Source organism: Nerophis ophidion, linkage group LG04 (genome assembly GCF_033978795.1).
Source record: "Nerophis ophidion isolate RoL-2023_Sa linkage group LG04, RoL_Noph_v1.0, whole genome shotgun sequence".
Classification (NCBI taxonomy): domain Eukaryota; kingdom Metazoa; phylum Chordata; class Actinopteri; order Syngnathiformes; family Syngnathidae; genus Nerophis; species Nerophis ophidion.
The window spans coordinates 25,426,114-25,452,646 of NC_084614.1; the positions used below are offsets into that span (position 1 = coordinate 25,426,114).

General features: G+C 39.3%; 2 protein-coding genes across 4 annotated transcripts; one reads left to right on the top strand and one right to left on the bottom strand.

Moving 5' to 3' along the window:
- Positions 1 to 974: 974 nt before the first annotated feature.
- On the bottom strand, positions 975 to 9,655 carry mrps31 (mitochondrial ribosomal protein S31). Its single transcript, XM_061897634.1, has 7 exons — positions 9,475 to 9,655; positions 5,323 to 5,736; positions 5,067 to 5,219; positions 4,627 to 4,776; positions 4,024 to 4,100; positions 1,405 to 1,545; positions 975 to 1,320 (listed from the first exon to the last, which is right to left on the bottom strand). The coding sequence occupies exons 1-7, from the start codon at positions 9,585 to 9,587 to the stop codon at positions 1,085 to 1,087; spliced, it is 1,284 nt and encodes a 427-aa protein (XP_061753618.1). The 5' UTR covers positions 9,588 to 9,655; the 3' UTR covers positions 975 to 1,084.
- A 196-nt stretch (positions 9,656 to 9,851) lies between these two features.
- Positions 9,852 to 25,516, top strand: taf6 (TAF6 RNA polymerase II, TATA box binding protein (TBP)-associated factor). 3 transcript variants are annotated; one of them, XM_061897630.1, is made up of 15 exons: positions 9,852 to 10,072; positions 10,529 to 10,686; positions 14,168 to 14,254; positions 14,370 to 14,523; positions 14,622 to 14,678; positions 14,743 to 14,859; positions 14,941 to 15,062; positions 18,020 to 18,097; positions 18,169 to 18,270; positions 18,371 to 18,553; positions 24,064 to 24,138; positions 24,226 to 24,351; positions 24,477 to 24,650; positions 24,736 to 24,927; positions 25,026 to 25,516. In XM_061897630.1, exons 2-15 carry the CDS (start codon positions 10,531 to 10,533, stop codon positions 25,317 to 25,319), a joined length of 1,917 nt encoding a protein of 638 aa, XP_061753614.1. In that variant the 5' UTR covers positions 9,852 to 10,072; positions 10,529 to 10,530; the 3' UTR covers positions 25,320 to 25,516. The 3 variants fall into 3 exon arrangements, with proteins under 3 accessions (XP_061753614.1, XP_061753615.1, XP_061753616.1); XM_061897631.1 differs by having other exon boundaries at positions 25,029 to 25,516; XM_061897632.1 differs by having other exon boundaries at positions 14,743 to 14,853.
- Positions 25,517 to 26,533: the final 1,017 nt, after the last annotated feature.

Genomic DNA, 26,533 nt, shown 5'->3' on the forward strand with positions numbered 1-26,533 from the left:
ACCCCTCTACATGTTCAATAAAACTTTTAACAGTGTATTTACCTGCTAAATAAAGCTCCCTGACTCGCCCATATCTGTTCTCTGCCCTGGCGTCGCCATGAAGGACAGTGTCCCAGTTGTGCGGCAGCATGTAAGCCACCTCACCCCTGTTGATGGTGTTGACTCCTGGCCACATTGATCAAGCTCTTGTGTTTATTATTGTTTGGCTGCCAGTTGTTAATGTTTTATGTTGTTGTGTTACGGAAGTTGATGTGTCGCCGTAAATGATGGAATTGTAAATGGATTATACTTGTTTAACGCTTTTCTTATTTCAAGGTACTTAAAGCGCTTTGACATTATTTCCACATTCACACATTGATGGCAGAAGCTGCCATACTGCACAGGCGCTAACCACGACCCATCAGGGGTAAGGGTGAAGTGTCTTGCCGAAGAACACAACTCATGTGACTTAGATACCGGAAGTTAGGATCAAACCTGGAACCCTCAAGTTGCTGGCAAGGCCGCTGCACCACCCGAGCCATGCCGTCCCCAAACTAGCTTGAAATTTGCTTTGTTGTCACTTCTGTTGTGTCCTTTGTGGCTTAGTGTTGTGGCTTTATATAATTGTGTTGTGCTCTTTGTATTTGTTGTGTCTTTTGCAAGTGTGCTGCATTTTAAAGTTTTTGTGGTGTAATTAATGACACTGTCATGTGGCGTTTGCGTTTGTTATGACCTTTCTCGACCACTGCAGGTATCCGCCATTTTTGTTTTGCTGAGACCACAAACGGGCCAAAAGACTGAACGTTTAATGCCCTTATCATTAAAAGTGCTAAACTTCATAAAAAGTGTGCCTTTCCTAAATCCAATGTTTTCCTTTTTCTAGCATCGATAAAATTTATCAAATCCCTTTTAAAATGATCCTGTATCGATACCTTTCTAGGATATACTTGAAATGTAGGAATATACATTTATCTATTGATGTAATAATCAATCAATTGTTACACCCCTACAATTTATTATATATTTTGTACAAGAGCATCATTTGACTTTCTGCACAAAGACAAAATTAGCCTTGCTAATCATAAAGGGGAAATGTGGCACAAATTTAATTAAGGTAAACCTCAGCTTCCTTGAGGACATCCTGTTTTTGGTTAAAGTAGTCTCTGAACCAGGAGATGTGCTCCTTCTTCTGCTGAACGGTCAGATAGGGGTTTTTGGACAAACCGATGACCACAAGCTCCATGAAGTGACGTACTGGACCTTGCTTGGGGAAGCCCTCCTCTAGGTGCTTGTCAAGAAAGACATGCTCATGGAAGGGGACTCTGGCGTCCTCGTCAAAGCCTGATAAAAAGACAAAAGCATTGTAAGTTTTTTTTTGCTTCCTCCACATATTCAATAAGACTACATACAATATAATTTACTTACATGCTTCATTGTCAATTGGGTACTGCCACAATTTGCCCTCTTTGGTCCAAATGATCATTGTTTCAAAGGCATTCCGGGGCATTTGGTTGGCCGATGAAGACAGTTGTTTAGCCAAATCCACGTCCCACAGCGTTGGGCGTGCTAAAAACCAACATTGACATAGAAGTTGAGGAAAAAGTTACATTTAATATTTAAAATCGTCTTATATCCAGATTATTACGGTAATACTCATATGCGTAAAAACACAGGAACCTCGGAGATTGAACAGTATTAATTTTGGGACACTGGTTGACTCCTAGTTTTTGCATGAGAAATAATCAGTTACAGGGTCAAACATTCACCAACTAACAGTGTTTCCATTCATCCATCTCTCTTCTAAAATAAAACATTCCTTGTTGAGTTTGATCCCTCTTTTGTAATACATGTCAAAAAAAACAAAATGCACAGAGATAGCCTTCGAGATTCTCTGAACTGAAGTCAAATGAGGACTAGTGATGTCACTTAGCGATTCAAATGATTTAGGATTTTTTGTGGTATTTTATTTTATAGAATCAAAACCGTGCCAAAATCGTAGTGCGTAAAATACACACTTAGACTCATTTTGCGCTCGTTTTGTGTTTCTCCACACATGTGGTGTTCCACCCTTTTGAGACTTGGGGCGGGCATTGAATATACGGCATCTTTCTGATTGGTCACTTTAAGTGCCTACTGTATCCATGCAGAGCCAATAAAGGGGAACTGTTACTATCAAACGGTGCCCCTTCTAAATAAGAGTAGCCTTTAGAGTCTAAACTTTAGACATACCAAGCCATTATGTGTCTAAAATTAAAACAAAAAAACAACATACAAATTTGATCACCTTGTAAGTAGGGACGGGTACCTTTCACATTCGTATCGAAACAATATTAATTCCCCGGTACCTGAGACTCAATACCCAGGTACTCAACGGTACAATTTACAGTATTTATGTGTGTGCTCATGTGTTAATAAATGTTCATTTGCTTAATAATAAAATTTAAAAAAGCATTTAATATTTCACAGTGAGTAATGATAACTGTGCTGTCCAGTTGTTATATCCGGATTTATTGGACATCAGAGTCTCATTTGCAAGTATTAGACTTAACATGCAGTTGCAATTCAAAGACATTAGATAAAAGTAGTGTACAGGCTACAATGAGCTGCCCAATCAGAGAGTAGCTTTTGCCATTAACCTGAAAGTTTTGTCTTTTCTTGCGCCCTACAAACACACTCCGATATAACCCGGTTCCATATAATGCAAAATTGTATATAATGCGGTTGTGCCATGGGCCACAAATTTTTGCCCGTTTTTTCCACGAGAGTCAATTGCGTTGTTTTTTTTTCACCAAATTATTGGTTATCAATACTGTACCAAACCTACCTATTGGAGATTAGTGCCCCACTCATTCTGTGACTTTACACAATTCACAACACACATGGGGGCACTATTCACCAATCAACAAGTTTGATATAACACAATGTTGGGTTAGTCACCCTGAATTACGTGGTCGAGATTTTCTGGACCCCCAACGACCACGTTATATTGGACTTTCAATGTACTTTAAGTATTGTACTTATTACATACCAGCTGTTTGATTGTAACGTTCATCTTAGTTTTCATTACCAAATTTGGAGGTGTTGAAATCGGCGTGTGAAATCAGTAGCAAACCCATTTAAATTCGCATCGAGGCTTGCGCATTTGGAAAAGTAGAGCCTTACTGTACCTTAGAGCAAGGGTTCTAAGTTCTTTGACCTGGGGCCCAACTTTTCCACTACAGAGGGGCTTTGGCCCTACTCAAATATCAACACTGAATTAGTAATCTTACTCTTGGTTTTAAACACAAAAATAGTTATATCTAACCGACTTATGTTTTACAACCTTGTCAAATGATATCTAAAAAATATGTGTTAATCACAAAGATTATTTTTTATTTTACACATAAACTTTTGGCTTAGATCAGGCTGATTAGAAAAAGAAGTACTAACTAAATATACTGCATCAGAAGGGTCTCATAAATAATAACCTTACAATTATGATGTGCTTAAATAAATACATTCGCAATAAATATGTTTCTTAAATAAACTGTCCATAAAATCCAAGTGCACATAAAAATACAGCTTCACCATTTTAGCGCTTTAAAACTTATCTACGATTTTAACTCTAGACTTGTTCTGTTTGTTTGATATTGTCGTTACCGCCACGAGTGGTGGAAAAGTGGATTACAACTGAGAATCGCTGCGGCCCATACGGACCACAGCAAAGAAACAGATGTTTTTTTGCTGCCCTCTAAGGTGCGCTAGCAGCCCAACAATGACTCTATCGTTAAGACATACTGCCTTCGAATGTTTTCTATCAGGCATATTTGCTTTGTTAGCAAATTGCAACGTTACTTAGAGGCAGTCCAACTAAATCCGCTTTAATTTGCTGCTTGAGTGATTGTCCCCACGCACGCAGACTGAAAGCCACATTGCGAAAAGTGGTCTTTATGCATGCAGATTTTGGCAATGCTTTGATGCCATAATGTTCCTCCAAACTGTAATCAAATTCCAAGTGGTTTTACTGTAAATTACAGTAATAAAGTAATTTAAACTAATAATTACCAACTGTTTCAGTAACTTTATCTTCATCAGCAGGAAGGGAGAAGATGTTAAGCTTTTTTCCAGTGAACAAGCCTTTCCTGTAAAAAACAAAAACAAAAAAATGAATAATGAAAAGATTAACCACAAGCTTCTCTTTTTGTCAGTGTATGTTTCGGTCATTGATAGTTTCAATTTATGAATGGGAATTGAAAAACATAAAAATGATTGGTTCATTTGAATCATATTCTGAAACACACTGCTGTTTTTTTTTTCCTGACAGGCTGGTCTGCGGTCTTGCAACTTTTGACTTGGTGTCAGGTTGAAAAAAAAAGCATATGTTTTTGGTCAGTTCTTTTATTTCTGTTGTGATATTTATTTTGTTATATGAAATATAAAATAAAAAACTACCCATTTTTTGGATGTAGTTATTGTTTTTTGACATGAAAAAAAGAATAGTGCCTTGTTTTTCAGTTTAATTTTTTGTATTTCAAAATTAAACCAATCATTTCTTTGTTTTTCAATTCCCGTTCATACAATGAAATTTCCATTACCAAAAGATATACTGACCTCCTCTACGTTATAAAAATGATCTGGATAAAAATAAATAAAAATAAGGTGATGTACTTTTTGCGAACGACATTCAGCTCTGAAGTGACCCCTCTGTCCTGCTTGTAGGCGTACTCGTCGTCGTCAAACTGGATCTGATTGGTCGACCGAACGTTCAGTTTGTTGGCTTGACGTTCCACTGACACTTTCATGTCAGCTAGAATCACTCTAAGAAATCATTGAGAGTTTGCAGGGTTAATTTCTGCTAGCTGCACTGCTGCAAACTAAAGTATCAATAAAAACATTTTTGTTTTATAAAAGCATCATTATTTTATCCAGCTGTTATGTATTGTTATCAATGCAGATTTACTATATGTAAATGTGGGTACTGTAACAAAGTCAGTTCCATTTCCAAGTATCCATCTATTGGGTCATACTAGATAAAGTGGTGATATGTTGGAGGTTTCAGCTGTTGATGGCACCAGGAGAAAATGCATATAGGATTAGCAAAAATGTACCCGAGGTCGTTGGCCTCTCCCTGTTTTTGAGTCTCAGTGAGGTCCTCGTGCTGCCTCAGCTGCTTGAGCAGCTCAGACTCGGCCTGGTTGCGGTTCGGAAGAGTGGAAGCAGCAGCAGAGGCAGCTGCGACCAATTCCGGATTCAGGGTTTGTCTAAAAAAAAAAAGTGAGACAGAATTGATCAATAAAAAAAGAGACCAAGGGAGATCACTAGACAGCAGAGTTACAACTTCAAGTCGATCAAATTATGTCTCACCTTTGAGATGAAATATCCACAGAAGCCTCCTGAAACTTGCTTTCCATTGGCTTTGAGGTCGGGATGGAAACACTTGGCTTAATTGTCAACGGTTTTAGCCTCTTCTTGCTGGTGACATCCACCCTCATGGCTCCCAGAAGATCAAGTAGACTATGTTTCCCGCTTTTCGACGTATCAAGTTCTTTTCCCTCAGCAGCATCATCTTGCACATTAATTACATCTGTATTCTTGATATTGTCTCGATCATTTTGCTCATCCAATTTATTAATGTCACTGGAATCTGCAGTTTGTTGTTTAGAGACTGTTTGGGTCCCTGTGGAGTCTTCATTATTGGAGTTGGCAACATTGTTTTTATTCTCACAAAACCTGTTTGAATGTGTGCTGAGGCATTTAGCACTACACACACTGGACCGTCTATGAGGGAAAAAATACAGTTGCAAGTCAGATCTTTAATTATTACTAAGTATTACTAGTTTGAAGTATTACTACTAAATCACAGTATTATACTTAAGCATATGAATAAATATGTATTACTTGAATGCAGTATTACTCCTAAATAACAGTACTGTAGTACCTCAACTTAAGATTGCTTTAAGATAAAAGCGGTCTCTTGGATGACTGTTATGATTTAGGTTCCGAGCAAAAATGTAAATGGTTGAGTAAAATTTGTCGTCTTCGTTATCGTCAATGACTTAGTTTCCCTTGACTAAAATAGGACGATAACTAATCACAACAGATGCACATTGACAAAAATAATGATGGAATGACGAAAATAATTACGAAATTAATTGACAAATTATTCAAACTATTGAAAAGAGGCCAATTGTTGACAGTGACAAAATCCAATCACACATTGGTACTTTAACTTTTTACCTAACATTTTAATGTGGTCTCAAGGCGGGTGGCACAAGTTAGGAATCTATGCAATCACAGTAGCATGTGGGAGAGGGGCGGGGATCCAATCAGAACTACTGTCTGTGCAATGCACACTGTTCAGATATTTCACTGGGAAACAAACAGTGGCTCGGTTTTCTCTGTTAAAAACACAACAAACGTGGAGCGCGGTCTGTTGGCTAATCATTGAGACATCTATGCAACAGTAAGTATAGGCTGAAGCTAATATTTTGAAATTGCTCGAACTGAACTGAATTACTGTCACTATTAAAGATGGTAGCGCAAGAGCAAGACCGCCTACTCTACCACTACTTTTGTATTACACTATGGGCATACTTCTCCACCAATTTATTAAGCAAGATACTCGTACAGTGCACTTTAATCATTGTTTATGGCACATTGTTCAGCTATCAAATACACAACATGACAACTGAAAAGACCAGATTTGACATTTCCATGCAAACACACAAAGAAAGACAGGTATGTGCAGTGTGTTGTGCGAGTCAGGAGACTTGAGTGGTAGTGTGTGCAGTAGTAGTAGAGTGAGGAAAGTGTGCGGTTGTGTCCTGAAAAACTTATAATAAAGCAACTAAATTAAAGTTAAAGTATCAATGATTGACACACACACACACTAGGTGTGGTGTAATTTGTTCTCTGCATTTGATCCATCCCCTTATTCACCACCTGGAAGGTGAGGGGAGCAGTGGGCAGCAGCTGATGCTGAGTGCCGAGCAGGGAGGTAATTTGTCCCATTTTTATAGTCTTTGGTATGACTCGGCCGGGGTTTGAACTCACAACCTACCGATCTCAGGGCAAACACTCTAACCACTAGGCCAGTGGTTCTCAAATGGGGGTACAGGTACCCCTGGGGGTACTTGAAGGTATGCCAAGGGGTACGTTAGATTTATTTTAAATATTCTAAAAATAGCAACAATTCAAAAATCTTTTATAAATATATTTATTGAATAATACTTCAACAAAATATGAATGTAAGTTCATAAACTGTGAAAAATAAATGCAACAATGCAATATTCAGTGTTGACAGCTAGATTTTTTGTGGACATGGTCCATAAATATTGATATTAAAGATTTCTTTTTTTTGTGAAGAAGTGTTTAGAATTAAGTTCATGAATCCAGATGGATTTCTATTACCATCCCCAAAGAGGGCACTTTAAGTTGATGATTACTTCTATGTGTAAAAATCTTTATTTATAATTGAATCACTTGTTTATTTTTCAACAAGTTTTTAGTTATTTTTATATCTTTCTTTCCAAACAGTTTAAGAAAGACCACTACAAATGAGCAATATTTTGCAATGTTATACAATTTAATAAATCAGAAACTGATGACATAGTGCTGTATTTTACTTCTTTATCTCTTTTTTTCCAACCAAAAATGCTTCACTCTGATTAGGGGGTACTTGAATTAACAAAATGTTCACAGGGGTACATCACTGAAAAAAGGTTGAGAACCACTGCACTAGGCCACTGAGTAGGTGACGAATCAGCGGCCTCATCATTCCAACCCTGAAAGCCGAGCTCAGCAGACCCGATCACAGGGCACTGTGATCGGGTCTGCTGAGCTCGGCTTTCAGGTTGTGTAGGTTGTGAGTTCAAACCCCGACTGCTCACTGCTCCCCCCACCTCCAAGGGGGTGAGTGAAGGTGATGGGTCAAATGCAGAGGATAATCTCACCACACCTAGTGTGTGTGCGACAATCATTGGTACTTTACTTAACTTTGCTTTAAAGTGAAGGGTGTTACCCCCGACGAAAACATGGGCCCTGGAGGGAACTCTCCTGGAGCGAGGTCTAGGAGCTGAAGAGCAGGAAAGGTGTAACAGTATGTCACATGTTAAAACTGTGCTGTTGATTTCAATTCATTTAAACCAGGGGTCGGCAAACCGCGGCTCCGGAGCCGCATGCGACTCTTTGGCCACTCTGATGTGGCTCAGCTGCACAATCGCCGACCCCCCCGATTGTTACGGGGGAATTCCGGCTCTCAGAGCCTCTTCCGGACATCACCCTGGGTCAACATTCTTTGATTTTCACTCAGACAACAATATTGAGGGCGTGACGTGATGGCTTTACTTTAAGCGGCCTCTACATTTTGACGCGTTTCACAAAATAAAGAAGACAACGGGAGCCGCAACCATTCTCACGAATGACCGCTGGTGGTCACTCATATAACAATAATAAGGGCGTGCCATTAAGCCATTGCTTTTGCCTTTGACACCTTCTACAACATGTACAGACATCTTGCCAGTCCAGTAACATGTTGTATGTGGCTTCCGCAGATACACGTACACGACTGCAAGGCATACTGGGTGACACAGTATGCCTTATAAATAATGATATAAATAACTTTAACACTCTTACTAATATGCACCACACTGTGAACCCACACCAAACCAGAATGACAAACACATTTCTGGAGAACATCCTCACAGTAATACAACATAAACGCAACACAACAAACACCAAGAATCCTTTGCATCCATGACTCTTCCTGACTATATTATACACCCCCGCTCACCTCAACCGACGCAAGGAAGCGGGTTTTGGTGCTAGCGGGGTGTATAATATAGGCTGAAAAAGTCATGGATGCATAGTATTCTGGGTAATTGTTATGTTGCGTTTATAATGTGTTACAGTGCGGATGTTCTTCAGAAATGTGTTTGTCATTCTTGTTTGGTGTGGGTTCACAGTGTGGTGCATATTAGTAAGAGTGTTACAATTGTTTATATCACAACCTTCAGTGTACTCTGTGTCACCCAGTATGCCTTGCAGTCATGTACGTGTATCTGCGGAAGCCACATACAACATGTTGCTGTACTGGCAAGATGTCTGTACATGTTGTAGAAGACGTCAAAGGCAATGGCTTTCATGGCACGCCCTTATTATTGTTATGTGGGTGAACACCAGCAGATATTCGCGAAATGATTGCGGCTCCCTTTGTCTTCTTTAATTTGTGAAACGGGTCACAATGGCTCTTTGAGTGGTAAAGGTTGCCGACCCCTGATTTAAACGTCAACGTGGATTTGAGATACAAGTGTTTTGAGTTAAGAGCACGGTCATGGAACCAATTGAGTACGTACGTTGCGGTACCACTGTATTATACTGAGTTACATAAACTATATGTAAACTGTGCAGTATTACTCCGTAATACAATTTCATTTGTACACATGCACATTAGTACAGACGCACAAAGTAAGACTAGGCCCCACATGTATAAAACATGGAAAGGTAGAAGCAGCTCACCTTAATATCGAAGCAATAGCCGTGACACAATTTGCTGGCAACATACACGATCCAATTATATTCACGGAAGGCTTTTGAGCCACAGATAAGCTCTGCGAAATAAATCTATACATGATGATAACAAAATATGTCCTTCCACGACTCTGACTGGCGTGCCAGTTGCAACCGCAAAAAGAGTCCCCTGGTTTAAACCTAATGAGGTCGTGATAGTTCCACAGTAAAGGTTGGATTGATACCTTTAAGAGAACGTATATTCAAGAAATATTAACAGATAAATTTTTTATATATTTTTATTAACTAATAATAATAACCCCGGGTAAGTTTTTTAAAGAAAAATAATGTAAAAACTTAAAAACTCTGTTCTCGCGATATCACAACCGGAAGTTGACTCGAGATAGCGACGGAACGCAAGCGCTCAATCCCGTACAGAAGTTCCTGTTGCTAACCGCCATCCACTCAGTTGTTTGTTTGTTTTTTAATTGAAAATGGAATACAGCGGGAAAAGTTAGCTTCGATAAATATGAATCGTCGGATATCTCGCCAGTGAGCACTCGTAGTCGTCACTGCGTATCCGCTGAAAGGAGGAAGCTTGGTGCAGGTAACACGCAAACACGTCCACAGAAGCTAGCTGACTTAGCTTCCAGGCTAACACACTAACGCATATTTCGTGAGACTACTGTGTCTCAATTACAAACATTCACACATTAAGAGCAATCGAACCGACGTATTTTTGCTTTGGTTATGGAGTTGTGTTTGTATAGTTACGTAGTTTGGATTTGTGTTATGTGCCATGACTGAGTCGGTAGTTTGTTGTTTTGCAATTGCCCCGCCTTTAGATGACAGAACTAGTTTAAAGTGTGAATACCACTGTTTCTTTAAGTTGGCGTAAATGTTTTTGTTTAAACTAATATATATTAATGTAAAATTGTATCATGATCAAGTCTTGATAAAATAACCTCACCCCTTCTACCCAAATCCATGTATATATTGTATGTCTAGATGGAGTCTGTAAATCACTGTGACATATTATATTAACAGACTTGTGTTTTGTTAGCCATGGCAGAAGAAAGGCGTCAGAAGCAGTGTTCGGTGGTCCTCCCTACAGAGTCCATGAAGGCGATGGCAGAGTCGGTGGGAGTGGGCCAGTTACAAGAGGACAGCTGCACAGCCCTAAGTGAAGAAGTCAGTTACAGAATTAAAGAAATAACACAGGTAACGCACACAGATTTGGAGGAAAATTCCCCAACTGTATTCAAGGGGCCCTCCACTTAGGGCTGGCCGATATTGCCTTTTTTTTAATACCGAGATATTTTTAGGCCTTGAATGAACACTTGAAGCATATAATCACAGCAGTATGATGATTCTCTGTGTCTACATTAAAACATTCTTGTTCATACTGCACTAATATATGCTACTTTTAAACGTTCATGCAGAGAATGAAATCACAACTAAGTCAACTCACCTAAACTGTATTTATTAAAGTTATTAGCAGGTGACTTTTCAAATGATGCTACATATTAGCAGTAATGCTACTTTTGGTAGCAATGCTTGTGCCCCAAACATGACAAATTAAAGTTTTCTATTCGACATATTCCCGCTTGAAGCCGAACCACCGCCAGACGATGGGCCCTGTGCTGTATTTCTTGGGAATTAATTCTTCCTTCATTTGTTACGAGATTTGCACCTTCTTTCACTCGCAACAACCCGCTAGCATCACAGCTAATGTTAGCCACGCCGCTACCTCTCCGCTGGGCGAGGGCGTATATGTATGACGTGACATATGAATGTGCGAGTGCTTGTCTGTGAGGAGACACAGGAAAGAGCGAGGAGAGTGTAATGCCTGCAGCTGCATGAGAACGTCTACTCGAATATTACGATATAGTCATTTCTATATCGCACAGAGACAAACCCGCGATATATATAGTATATCGATATATCGCCCAGTCCTACCTCTACTACAAACCCAATTGTTCTTGGTACCTGCTGTTGTGTATTTGGGATCTGCATAAGCCCTGAAATATTGATTGATGTCGTTGTGGTTTGTGTTGTGGTTTGTGCAGCCCTTCGAGACACTAGTGATTTAGGGCTATATAAATAAACATTGATTGATTGATATCAAACCGCGGACACATTGTAGAGATGTTTATAAAATAATCTTTGAGTTCGGAATTTGCAGAACCTGTGACATCACTAGTTGGAGAAAAGGTCAACAATTATATATGGTATAAATTTACCCAGAGTGCCTTGCCTATCTGCCATTGTAGTCCGCACTGTAGTCAAAAAGCTCCTTTTTTGGTATCCTCTTGTTGTGGGACAGACTGGGTTGTGCATAGACATTCATTCTTCGCTTTTGCTATTTCTAATACTATGTAGTGTATAGGTCGAACTTTTATCTGTTAGTTGACTCGCTATGAAAGCGCTAAAAACTAAAAGAAAGATGGCGTGAAGAAGACGTAGTCAAAGTGGAGACACGTGAATAAGATCTTTCTGCACAACTGCCCTTTTAGAAGGAATGGTCAGAAAACAGCTTAAAGATGGTCTGTAAAACAATCCATGCAACATTTTGACCGAGGAACCACCATTACATGTTTTGTCGCCCACAAGGAATTATTTTAATTGTAGAAATAAAATAATAATATGATCGCTTTAATAAGGCTGTACAATGTGAGAAATTCAGTTGCATTTGCAACTAAAAATAGACGAGAAAAAAAGTAACACACGTGGGCATACAGATTTTACCCATTAATTAGCGTATTGCTCCTGAAATAAATTCATCCAAATTTGATCAAACTGCAGTAACATTTTCAGCCATCTGTATAATATGTTTAAAATAAACTTATACCATAACAGTTAACAAAATGGGCAATTGATTGATGCGGAGGTGTCACTGATCACTCTCTGACAGGTGTGTGTGTGCGCGCATGCCTGACAGCCTCCCTCCCTCCTGTGCTGCAGCGCCATGCACTGAGGGAAGCCGAGCAGTCGCTGTCGCGGGGCTGTGTGTCAGCTCTAAGTCTTGCAATACGCAACAAAACAACTTAGTTGGAGGAACAAGTCAGAAAATACGTGTTTTTTTTCACTGCCTTATAACTTCACACAGACTGCATTGCGTGCTAGTGAATAGGAGGCTTGGGTGTAGTATTGAACAACAAATCAATAACTGAAGTGACAAACTTGCTGTTCAAATAATACCCGTTTGTTGACAAGAACATGCAGCCATGCAAGCACATTCAATCTATTCATTAAGCAGACATGTCACTAGGCATATGCATACACTGAAACTTAACTGCATTATGCCAGATATATATATCAAAAACAAAAAAGTAACAAATTAATGACTTTACCAAGTAATTAAATACATTTATTAAAGAGTAATTTGGGTAGTAATTCAATTACTTATATGGTAAAGTAACGAGTAACTATAATTAATGACTTTTAAAAGTAATTTTCAAAACACAACCTGTCACACAGCATCATGAAGCAGTTAGCAAGTTGGTGTTCCTGGCTAAAATCTTTGTGTATGTCCTCTAATAATGTTTACCTATAAAAACCCATTGTTAAAGGTAAATTATTTTTATTTTGCTGCTGACGTTTAAACATGTCTTTTTATACCAGTGCACTTTATTTTACATTTTTTTCTTTTCTGTTTTTGTTAGCTGAAGAATTGTTAAGTTAAAGTACCAATGATTGTCACACACACACACACTAGGTGTGGTGAAATTTGTCCTCTGCATTTGACCCATCCCCTTGATCACCCCCTGGGAGGTGAGGGGAGCAGTGGGCAGCAGCGGTGCCGCGCCCGGGAATCATTTATGGTGATTTAACCCCCAATTCCAACCCTTGATGCTGAGTGCCAAGCAGGGAGCCAATGGGTCCCATTTTTTTTTATAGTCTTTGGTATGACTCTGCCGGGGTTTGAACTCCCAACCTATCGATCTCAGGACGGACACTCTCACCACTAGGCAACTGAGTAGGTCCACTAGGCCACTGAGGGGCTAAATGTTTTTTAAAGAAGATTGGAGATAATATTTGACTTTTCTTATATTATTTTCAAATCGTTTTCTTTTTTCTTATCTCAAGACACCTCTGTTGGGATCCCATTATACAAAACCTACTTTTCTTACTTATTGGTTCATGTCTTTATGTATTTGGGATCCTTGGGATACTGTTTTCTTTTCATTTAGTAGCACCTGTGCTATTAGCGGAAAAGCTAAGTGTACAGCAAAGTTTAAGTGAAGCTTGATGTTAGGGCAGGGTTCTGCAATATTTACTATCAAGTGACAATTCATCTTCCACAAAAGAAAATTGGTATAGAGCCGCAAAATGTAACACAGCATAAAAACTTTTAAAAGTTTTCATCTTTTTAAAAAAAAAATTCACAGGAAAACCAATCTGTCAATGGGAAATTTAACAATTTTTTCCATTCCTCATTTCTTTTTTGGAAAGTATTCATGGTTGCACACTGGATAAGCTGAACTGAAAACACAGGCTTCCATGCTCTTTTGCTTGTCTTCCTTGTGCCTTCGAACTCAGCCTCACGGGTAGTCTGAAATTATAGAACTCTTTAAAAAACAATAGAAGCAGAAGAGATGCATGTTGCTCCAGAGCCGTGGGTTGCTGACCCATTTGTTAGGCTGTTTGCTCATATCATGTGCTGCTTCTTAGTTCTTGTCCATTTGTTTTCTTTTTAAAGGATGCTCTCAAATTCATGCATCATGGAAAGAGGCGTAAATTAACCACCAATGACATTGATAATGCACTCAAACTTAAAAATGTGGAGGTAAGACAGAACATTTTCTTATATTATTGTATTAACAAACCATTGCATACAGTATTTTCTGAAGGAAACCTGACCACTTATGGTAAGTTACTTTAGTATGTTTCTCTTTTTGTAGCCCGTGTATGGATTCCAGTCGCAAGAGTTTATCCCATTTCGTTTTGCCAGTGGTGGTGGAAGAGAGCTTCATTTCTATGAAGAGAAGGAAGTGGACCTTAGTGACATTATTAACACACCACTGCCGAGAGTTCCACTAGATGTGTCATTAAAAGGTACACATTGTTTGTACTGAATGTTATTCTAATGCATGAGTCAATGTAAGGTTTAATGCAAGGTTTGCAATTGTCACATCTTTCTGCTTTTCTCTCAGCCCACTGGTTAAGTATTGAAGGGATTCAACCTTCCATTCCTGAAAATCCACCACCAGGTATGACTATTTGAAAAGTTTCTGTTAAGGAATACAACTTTTAATTAAAACGTAATCTTTGCAGCACCAAAAGAGCAACAAAAGGCTGAATCCACAGAGCCCCTCAAAGTTGTCAAACCTGGCCAAGAAGAGGAGGGTACAATTCACGGCAAGAGTCAAGGGGCAACAGCTGATGGTAAAGGTCATTATCTAGTTTAAGTCGCAAACCTTCTAAAATCTTCCCAGTAATTATCTTTATTCATCTTCCATGTGTTTGTTTTAGGAAAAGAGAAAGGTCCAATAAGGCTGAAACCTCGCAGTACCCATGAGCTTTCTGTGGAACAGCAGCTCTACTACAAGGAGATTACTGAAGCATGTGTCGGCTCCTGTGAAGCCAAGAGAGCTGTATGTAATTTATGTGCATATAAATGTGTCCCTAAAGTCTGTTTATAATTTAACACCTTCATTATATAAATTGATAAATAAACAAATATATGTAAATTACTGCAAGATGAGGAATAGATACAAAATAATTTGCTTCATTAAATACACTTCTATATAGTTTAAGTTATACTTTTATTTATCCCACAATGAAAAAAATATGTGGTTCCATTGCGGATTTTTACATACAGTGACTAAAGTAAAATGTATGGAAAAACTAAAAATGAGTAAATAATAATACATATTGCAATAATACAAATTACGGCCTAAATGGCATTGAAATGCATTTACAAACCCCGTTTCCATATGAGTTGGGAAATTGTGTTAGATGTAAATATAAACGGAATACAATGATTAGCAAATCCTTTTCAACCCATATTGAATTTAATGCACTACAAAGACAAGATATTTGATGTTCAAACTCATATTTATTTTCTTTTGCAAATAATAATTAATTTAGAATTTCATGGCTGGCTGCAACACGTGCCAAAATAGTTGGGAAAGGGCATGTTCACCACTGTGTTACATCACCTTTTCTTTTACCAACACTCAAACGCTTGGGAACTGAGGAAGCTAATTGTTGAAGCTTTGAAAGTAGATTTCTTTCTCATTCTTGTTTTATGTAGAACTTCAGTCGTTCAATAGTCCGGGGTCTCCGCTGTTGTATTTTAAGCTTCATAATGCGCCACACATTTTCCATGAGAGACAGGTCTGGACTGCAGGCGGGCCAGGAAAGTACCCGCACTCTTTTTCTACGAAGCCATGCTGTTATAACACGTGGTTTGGCATTTTCATGCTGAAATAAACAGGGGCGCCCATGATAACGTTGCTTGAATGACAACATATGTTGCCCCAAAACCTGTATGGACTTTTCAGCATTAATGGTGCCTTCACAGATGTGTAAGTTGTTGCACGACTGATTGTTTTCATTCGTCTCCAGGTCAACACACATTAGCTAACTTAGCTAAATTAGTAACTTTTGTGAATGATGCAGATACCTCAAGTGACCTACGGTGGCCTAAGATAGAATACCAAGGAAATTCTCACAACAGACCAACACTTTTTTATTTACTTACATTCCCACAGTAAATAAATTCGAGATTCTTGAGCTGCCTCACACTTTATACATAGCTTGCTGTTTACTGCACAAATTATAAACAACTATGAGTGTGTAAATACAATCTGTTTTTTTTTTATTGATACTTTTATTAGTAGATTGCACAGTTCAGTACATATTCCGTACAACTGACCACTAAATGGTAAGTTAATCAATTCATGGTAAAAGATGTTCGAGATTTTAAATTGACTGAGCCAATTTTTAATGCATCTAAAGGGCTTATTGGCTTTCTTCCAAATGGCATTCCATGACATGTTTTTTTCTAAAATGCTAAAATCAATCATCCATTTTAAAACACATGCATCATTTGCAGTCCTAGTATTATGTTCATTTATTATTCCATAAAACCTTTTAACCTTTTTTTTTAACTGTATCTGATTAAAAAAAACATATCCTCTAGTTTGTGGCTATTATAAGGCATACTTTTTAAAGTATATGCATTTTTCAGCTGATTTTAAAGAGACAAATTTAAAAAATTACTTCTGGTTACAATATATTGTTTAACTAATTCATAATTGGATGTATATTTTGAGTGCTTTGTGGTCGGAATTGAGAAACTCCCATTGACTCCATTATTAGCTGACTTTTTCTAGCGTTTATGATTTAGAATGCATCAAACAAAAAAAAATTGTTCTTGTCTTACAAAAGGGATTGTGAATGATAGGCAAAACTCCAAAAAGGTAAAGTGTGATGATTGACAGACAGAACATTTTAATTGGCTATTGTCTACGGCTAGTGCACAAAGTCAAAACACCGGATGCTTCGAATGCCACATCCTGTGATGTGGCATTCCCATGTGCTGATGGTGTGGCAAAAGCGAGAAAATGAACAAATGTTGGTGAAAAATGGAAAACTCTAAATTTCATCAGAAAGTGGCTGGCTGTCTTAACTTTTCAAAACATGGTTAAAGCCTGTTGATTGTAAACCCAGAGAGACATGCTGCAGCAGGTGCAAAAAGACCTCTAAGCTTTGCTCAATTGACATCAACACGGAGAAATCACACATGCTATTATTTCATCACAAGTTTGCAATTAAAGGCGTGACAAATTTAATTTTCATGACCAACTTCTTCTCTCGCCACCACAACTGTGAGCTGATGCTACCCCTACAGAAAAATAAATGTAAATAGATTCTCAGACTAAACAATCTTGTGAGCCAATTCTACGGTAATTCAGTAAACAGTAAGTGTTATTGTTAACTTTTAAACTATTCAAGATTATAATTGTCAAATTCTTACAATTGTGTGGATCAAGACAATGTAAGCTTTTGACTACTACAGTATATGTGGTTGGACATGGGTATCAAACATTTTTTAAGTAGCATAAAAAATGGCATTAAAAGCATGAAATTAGATTTGCTGATACCTGTGGAAAAAAAAACTTGTAATACACAAGAACACTATCTTTAAACCCATATTGCACACCAAGAAATGGTAGATTGGCAGTACCATTAGTTGCAAGAAACCCATCAAGTAATGTCCTAATTGGATTTTTTACCATGTTTGCTGTGGTGTAGCCTCATCAACGGTGTCAATGGCAGCAACAATTTTTCCCTGCAGATGATTATGACCAGTATCTTTGTTCAATACATTATTGGACCATCCTTTTCAATCTGCTATTCTGGAAGTGTTCTATATAAAAAAATGCAATATAAAATGTTGATAACCACTAAGCATGTCTTCTAAATGGCTTTTGTAATTCACATTCTATATAGTAGAGACTTTGTGGACACTAAATCTTTACAATGCATTCTTTGAAAGAAAACCAGAATTTTAAGTGTCTGTCTGTGTTTTTTGTTTATCCAGGAAGCCTTGCAAAGTATAGCCACAGACCCAGGACTGTATCAGATGCTTCCAAGATTCAGCACCTTCATTTCGGAAGGAGTGAGCATCTTTTAAAGCACCTCTCAATGAACTTCTGATGATATTTTTCTGACCTCTTGCTCTGTTGGCAGGTTCGTGTCAATGTGGTGCAAAACAACTTGGCACTCCTGATTTACCTCATGCGGATGGTCAAAGCGCTAATGGACAACCCCACTTTATATTTGGAGAAATATGTGAGTGAAATCATTCAGTATTGGTTAGAAAGTAAAATATAAAATGAAAAAAATGTTGTATTACTATTTTCGGGGTACATTTGTTTTCTATATTTTGTAGTTGCATGAGCTGATCCCAGCAGTGGTTACGTGCATTGTGAGCAAGCAGCTATGCTTGAGACCAGATGTTGACAACCACTGGGCTTTACGTGACTTTGCTGCTCGCCTCATGGCACAGAGTTGTAAAACCTTCAGCACCACGACCAACAACATCCAGTCTCGCATCACCAAAACATTCACTAAGGTGAGTTCTGTTTTGTTTACCAAGATTTTGAAACCACATAATAATCATCTGGTTTCAAATTTGCATTTAGAACACAAACCTTGCTGCACACTTATATATTTCCTCAAAGAGTGGTCTCTCCAGTAATGTCTAATTTGTCATCATCATTTGTGCATAAACGCCACTACTTAAAAAACGACAAATTCTACTTCCCACCCTTTTAAAACATTTGTAGTGTCTCTAATTACCTTACTGTGGCTAATACCACCATTTACTGCATTTTACTTGAGCACAACCCATCACCTCAAAAGCAGACATGACATCTGTAAATCTGAAATAGGCAATATTTTTATTTGACAAATAATAGAACTAAAATAAAAAAGTATCGGAGCCTTGAGTATTGGTCCATACGTGTTTTTGTGTTAGCAATGGCTTGATCAATTCACACTTAAACAGAAGAATGGTAGTTGGGAAAAGCACTAACCTAATAAGAAGGTCCTGGGTTCAATCCCCGGACTCTGGGTCTTTCTGGGTGGAGTTTGCATATTCTTCCCGTGACTGCGTGGGTGCCCTCCAGGAACTCTGGCTTCTTCCCACCTCCAAAGTCATGCTTCTGGGGATAGGCTGATTGGCAACACTAAATTGGCCCTAGTGTTTGAATGTTGTCCATCTCTCTGTGTTGGCCCTGTGATGAAGTCGGGAATCGTCTAGGGTATACCCCGCCTTCTGCCTGGATTAGGCCCCTGGCCGTCCCCGCGAGCCCGAGAGGAACAAGCGGTAGTAAATGGATGGAAGGATGGGTTGAATGAACTTGTAGTGTCTGTAAGCTTAAGTGGTATAATAATATTTTTTTGCCGACACCTAGTGGGCACATTAATGCAGTAAGTAGAGCTCATGGCATAATAAATTGAATGATGTGGACCCTGGATACTTTCTAATTTGTATCTAGTAAAATGCAACTAAAATTATTTGATACCTATTTATATTGACAAATGTTGTGTTCTAGACTGCAAAAGTGTTCAAGTAGTAATAGTGCCAGTGCTTCTCAAATATTTGCTATTACAGACACATTGAAGAGACTTCCGCGTTAAGGATTACATACAGTACACTATATTGCCAAAACATATTTGGCCACCTGCCTTGACTCACATATGAACTTGAAGTGCCATCCCATTCCTAACCCATAGGGTTCAATATGATGTCGGTCCACTTTTTGCAGCTATTACTTACAGCTTTAACTCTTCTGGGAATGCTGTCCTCAAAGTTGCTCAGTGTGTTTATAGGAATTTTCGATAGAGATGGCCGATATTATCGGCCGATAAATGCATTAAAATCTAATATCGGAAATTATCGGTATCTGTTTTAAAAAGTCAAATTAATTACTTTTTAAAATGCCGCTGTACGGAGCGGTACATATCCGGTAAAACGCGGACATTGCGTCTCCCAGTCAGCAGCCCCTCCCCTCACCCCTCACCCCTCTCCCACACACACCACAGGAGTTGCAGCACGACTGCAGCATGAGAGGTTGACTAGCTAACACTGACTCTTGATGACCTCATCAAACCGCCGCGAGCGTAGCATAACAAAAACAAGAGTTTGTAGTTGCCGGTGCTGTAGCCGTGGCTAACTAGCGAGCTCCCTCTGTGACTTACTAACGACACCATGTCTATGGTTTGGGATGATTTTAAAGTGTGTCTGACGGATAAAAACTGGCAATTTGCAGTTACTGCAAAAAGTTGCTTATGCGAGGAGGAACCAAGATGTCTTCCTTTAATACGAGCAATTTGATCTCCCACCTCTTCAAGAATCATAAGGAGATACACGATGAATATAAGCGGAAGATGGATGAAAAGCAAACACTGAAAGAAAGTAGTACCAAACAGTTGTAGCTTAAAGACTCCGCCGAGGAAAAACAAAAATACAAGAAAAAAACCCCAGGGCGAAAGCCCACGTGGACAACGCACACAATATGGCAAAAGCTACGATGGAGTTTGGTATGGGTAGTCTGACCTGCATGGCGCACACTTTGCAGCTTGCAGTGAGCGGAGGTGCCCTGTCTCAACGCAGCATTTCAGATGCTCTGACTGACTGGTAGGCCACTTCAAGCACTCACCACTAGCTTGCAGCACATTTGTGTTACTCATACAAATACATTAGAGCAGGGCAGGTTGACCCCAGTTTATAATTTTCTGTTATACAGTATACCAGGGAGTCTTGCTCTAAAGTAGGACTATGCTATTGTTTACTTTATTACTCTAATATACTCTGGACTGGAGCTGTGTGCCATCATTGTTGTTGTAGCTGTTGTTTTGAGGCATGTTTACAAAAAAAAAAAAATAATGGACTTTGTGAAAGTCAAAGTTTAGTATTTCCCATAGTTGTAGTGGGTATCAGGATTATCTCAGTGAGAGCATGTCCCAAATTCCAAGCTGCTTTTTTGAGGCATGTTAAAAAAAAATGCACTTTGTGACTTCAATAATAAATATGGCAGTGCCCTGTTGGCACTTTTTTTCATAACTTGAATCGAAGTAGTTTTTACATTGTTTAATGCATTCAGCGGGGCATCACAAAAAAATTAGGCATAATAATGTTAATTCCACAACTGTATACTGTACAGTTGTGATCAAAATTATTCAACCCCCACACAATTGTGGTGTTTTAGCAAGTTGGACATTTATTCCATATTTTGTTTATAGTCATATCAAATAAAGATGTGTCAAATAGACAAATGCAACTTAAATTTTAACACTGTATTTTACAAAATACCAAAAAAGGACATTTTTCTTAATATCTCATTGACTAAATTATTCAACCCCCTAGTTACATGCATCTTTAGTACTTAGTAGAACACCCTTTGGCAGTAATTACATCCTTCAAACGTGATACATAACTGGACACAAGCTTCTTGCAACGATCTACAGGTATTTTAGCCCATTCCTCTTGGGCAAAGGCCTCCAGTTTATTCATTTTCTTGGGCTTGCGTGCTGCAACTGCCTTCTTCAAGTCCCACCATAGGTTTTCAATAGGATTTAGGTCTGGCGACTGTGAAGGCCACTCCAGAGTCTTCCAGCCCTTCTTCTGCAACCACTCTGATGTTGATTTGGAGGTATGCTCGGGATCGTTGTCCTGTTGGAAGGTCCAACGTCTCCCAAGCCTCAGCTTCGTCACTGATTTCATGACATTTGCGGCTAATATATCCTGGCAGGAAATAGAATTCATAATGCCTTGAACGCGCTGGAGATTCCCGGTACCTGAGGCAGAGAAACAGCCCTAGAGCATGATTGACCCCCCACCATGCTTAACAGTAGGAAAGGTGTTCTTCTCTTTGTAAGCTTCATTTTTTCTCCTCCAGACATATTGTTGATTAATAGGCCCTAAGAGTTACAGTTTTGTCTCATCACTCCATAGAACAGTTTCCCAAAACCTTTGGGGTTTGTCCAGATGATTTTTGGCATACTGGAGTCTATTTTACTTGTGCCTGGTAGTCAGAAGTGGGGTGCGCCTGGGAGTTCTGGAATGGAGGCCTTCATCTCGTAGTGCGCGCCTTATTGTCTGGGACGAAACCTGCGTTCACCCCTTTGCTATGTCCTGTTGCAGTTACTCAGCTGTTAACCGGGGGTTTTTCACCACTGTATGCTTCAAATACCGGACAGCGGTTGCACACAGCATCCTCTTTCTACTACGCCCAGGTAGTGTTTCCACTGTGCCTTTACCTTTAAACTTGCGAATTATGCTCCCAACTGTGTCTCTTGGAATGTGTAATGTCTTTGCTATTTATTTACCTCCTCTCTTGACTTCTTTGACCACTCCCTGGACTTCACCATGTTGCAAATACACCATTGACCATCTACAAGAAGCTGAGCGTCACAGTCTTTTTCAATCAGTTTAATTGTTGCTCGTTATGGTTCTAATCACATCTACAGGTGTTTTCAACACCTGATTGAAAAGACCTTATTCAAATTCTGTTCTTAAGAGTTATGATCTTCAAGGGGTTGAGTAATTTTGTCAATGAGATATTAAGAGAAATGACACTGTTTGGTATGTTACAAAATGTAATGTTGTAATTCAAGTTGCATTTGTCTATTTAATGCGTCTTTATTTGATATGACTATAAACAAAATACGGAATAAATGTACAACTTGCTAAAACACCAAAATTGTGTGGGGGTTGAATAATTTTGATCACAACTGTATATCGGTATCGGTTGATATCAGAATCGGTAATTACGAGTTGGACAATATTGGATATTGGCGAAAAAGCCATTATTGGACATCTCTAATTTTCGACCATTTTTCCAAAAGCCCATTGGTGAGGTCACACTGATGTTGGTCGAGAAGGCCTGGCTCTCAATCTCAGTTCTAATTCATCCCAAATGTGTTCAATCTGGTTCAGGTCAGGACTCTGTGCAGGCCAGTAAAGTTCATCCACACCAGACTCTGTCATCCATGTCTTTATGGACCTTACTTTGTGCACTGGTGCAAAGTCATGTTGGAAGAGGAAAGGGCCCGCTCTAAACTGTTCCTACAAGGTTGGGAGCATGGAATTGTCCAAAATGTTTTGGTATTCTGGAGCATTCAAAGTTTCTTTCACTGTCACTAAGGGGCCAAGCCCAACTCTTGAAAAACAACCCCATACCATATTTCCTCCTCGACCAAATGTTACACTCTGCACAATGCAGTCCAAAATGTACCGTTCTCCTCAAAACCCAAACTCGTCCATCCGATTGCCAGATGGAAAAGCGTCATTCATTACTCCAGAGAACACGTCTCCACTGCTCTAGAGTCGAGTGGCGACATGCATTCTACGCTTTGCATTGGACTTGGTGATATATGGCTTAGATGCAGCTGCTCGGCCCGGAAACCCATTCCATGAAGCTCTCTGCGTACTGTATGTGGACTAATTGGAAGGTCACATGAAGTTTGGAGCACTGTGGCAAATGACTGTGCAGAAAGTGAGCGACCTCTTTACACTATGCGCTTCAGCATCCGCTAACCCCTCTCTGTCAGTTTACGTGGCCTACCACTTCATGGCTGAGTTGCTGTTGTTCCCAAACTCTTCCATTGTCTTATAATAAAGCCGACAGTTGACTTTGGAATATATAGGAGCAAGGAAATTTCACGACTGGATTTGTTGCACAGGTGGCATCCTATAACAATTCCACAGCGGAAATCACTCTCCATGCCTAGGTATGGTATGTTCTCAAATACATACCTCTTTCTAAAATATACCAGTATACTTCTGTAAATTTCACCGTTATACCGCCCAGCCTTATGCAGGATTGCCTGTATTAAAGTGCATACATGGGAGAATTTTTTTTTTTTTTGCTGATATCAGACTAATATTGTTTCGTAACACAGCAAATAAAATGCGTGCATCTAATTGATGGCCTTTCCCTTGATAAATACCTTACACTTACAAGAAATACCGGCTACTTTCTGCAATTGAGTAAATAAACTCCTCAGTGGTCAGAATTTAGAGAACGCGCTGTTAGATCAATCAAAGTGTCTATTTAACTTGGTTTGTTTGCTCAGAGTTGGTTGGATGACAAAACCCAGTGGACCACACGATATGGCTGCATTGCCGGGCTTGCTGAACTGGGACCTGATGTGAGTTTCAATCTGGATTCCTGGTTGGGTTCCTGGATCCGTTGTTCTCCTCCATCAGTACAGTTTTTTTTACTTGTGTCCCTGCAGGTGATAAAGACTCTGATCCTTCCTCGGCTTACTGTAGAGGGCGCTCGCATCAAAGCGGTGATGGAAGGGCCTGTGATCTCCAACATTGATAAGATTGGAGCAGACCACGTTCAAAGTCTTTTACTGGTAAGAATAGGGCTTCTGGGTTTCAGATTGGAGACTTTTAATGTCACTCAGATTCTAAAGCATGAGTTTTTAGAGGGGATGTGTATGTATACAATGAAAAACTGTGTTTTGTTTGGTTTCCAAAGAAACATTGTGCCAGTGTCATTGCCAAGATAAGACCTCCACCTGACAATGTGGAACAATATCGGACAGACTACGGTTACCTTGCACCCATGCTTTGTTCTCACGTAATAAAGGCTCGGACCCAAGCTGCCATGCAGGCCCAGCAAGTCAATAGAACCACATTAACAATAACACAGGTACATTGACACTCAATTATTATTATTGATTATGGAGGCTCTCTCTCTCTTCAGGGACATATTTATTATTGTGGGTCTCTTGCAGCCTCGTCCAACCCTCTCTGTCTCTCAAAGTGGATTTAGTGGATCGACAGGGCCTCGCACTCCGAGCATCATTAAAGTTCCAAGTTCCCTTGCCCTTATGTCGCCAAGACCGGGGACTCCATCGCAGCCATCCCCCCCAGCAACAAAGTATATTGTTATGGGAACAAGTGCAGGGGCCGCCTCAACACAGCAGGTACTATGAAGTTTATGGCAACCGGGTTGTTTTCAGTTGGCTTTAGGCACACAAACACAAATTCTCCTATTTAAGAATGCATATGTATCTGTATCCAGCAGGTTATCACTATCAGCTCTTCCCAATCAGCCTCAACGGTTACCAGCACTGTACCCAGTGCCACTTCCACCTTGCAGCCCATGGTAAAACTGGAACCTGGCGGCGGGCCCGTACTTCCAAGTTCACGACCCATGCAGAAATACATTGTGGTGTCACTGCCCCCGTCCTCCTCTTCCTCCATGGAGAACAAGAGCTCTGTAATCCCAACCCCCCTTTCCTCAACACAACTTGAAAGTAGCCTGAAGACGGACCGATCGGACTCACCTGGTGCAAGTACACAGTCACCACACTGACAGTTAGCACAAGCGATGAACACACACAAACATTAGTTTGAGCTAAAACAAAAACCTAAATGGCTGATAGTTGGACAAAATGTGTAAATATATTAATGCCCAACAATGAGGTAATCAGTGGCATTTGTAATGTTGACTCAAACTGATGTCATGTTCCTTTTTCTACTCCAAAAAATAAATTTGACTTTGTATTTCTATGTACTGTTTTTGGATGTGTGGTTATATCTCTGTTGTCCTTTTTCAACTTCCACATGTTAAATACTATTTTTTTGACGCTGATGTCTAAAGTTTGGACTTTGACTTAGACTTCCTTTTTATTGTCATTCAAATTTGAACTTTGCAGTACAGATAAGAACGAAATTTCATTGCATTAGCTCATGGCACTGCAGGATAAAAAAGCAATAAGGTGCAGATATAAATTAATAGATTACTGTCCAGATAAATATATTGCACTTTTGGATATGCATCCACGTTTATGGATCTATGTTATATTGTCTTTATATTCTATCGAGTTAATCCATTTTTGGGGGGAATTGAGGGGATTATTTTAATGCGTTCACAAGTCTTACGGCCTGAGGGAAGAAGCTGTTACAGAACCTGGAGGTTCTGCTACTGAGGCTGCTGAACAGCTTTCTAGAATCAAGCAGTGAAAATAGTCTTTGGTGGGGGCGGTAGGAGTCTCTGCAGATTTTCTGAGCCGTGGTCAGGCAGCGGCTTTTTGCGATTTCCTGGATAGGAGGAAGAGGAGTCATAAACAAACTAAAGGCTAACTCACATTTACAATTTTTAATACTTAACCGGTATATGGACTTTGCCCTTTGAAGACATGGGAAACAGTTATCATTCATTAAATCAATGTTCATTTACATCTTGTTTGACTTAAAGGTTACTTGTTAAACCAGCTTGGCATGGTCATCTTTTTCCTATTAGCCTAGTGTAAGGATTCAAACATGTTTTACAAACGGCTGATCTCAAGTAAGTTTAGTTGGAAAAATTAACTTAAATTCACCATGACAGGCTGTGACAAAAGCGAATTGTTGAGACATAAAGAGACTGATGGGTGTGGGTGTGGCCCATCACAAGTAAACACATATACAGTAATTTATATACATTATACAATAGTAATGTACTGTGATGTGAACAACCAACCCCAACTGTATTGTTTTACTAGTGCAAGGCCAACAAAGTAGTTGGCTAGCTAATAACAATCTAAA

Bases quoted from the DNA above. Each gene is read 5' to 3' on its own strand.
- mrps31 (XM_061897634.1), bottom strand. From the start codon at position 9,587: ATGTATAGATTTATTTCGCAGAGCTTATCTGTGGCTCAAAAGCCTTCC. The intron at 5,737-9,474 runs GTGAGCTGCTTC...TTTCCCTCATAG, and splicing joins GCTATTGCTTCGATATTAAG to ACGGTCCAGTGTGTGTAGTG. The intron at 5,220-5,322 runs GTGAGACATAAT...TTTTTTTTTTAG, and splicing joins GTGGATATTTCATCTCAAAG to ACAAACCCTGAATCCGGAAT.
- taf6 (XM_061897630.1), top strand. From the start codon at position 10,531: ATGGCAGAAGAAAGGCGTCAGAAGCAGTGTTCGGTGGTCCTCCCTACA. The intron at 18,554-24,063 runs GTGAGTTCTGTT...TTGTTTGCTCAG, and splicing joins TCACCAAAACATTCACTAAG to AGTTGGTTGGATGACAAAAC. The intron at 24,651-24,735 runs GTACATTGACAC...GGTCTCTTGCAG, and splicing joins CCACATTAACAATAACACAG to CCTCGTCCAACCCTCTCTGT.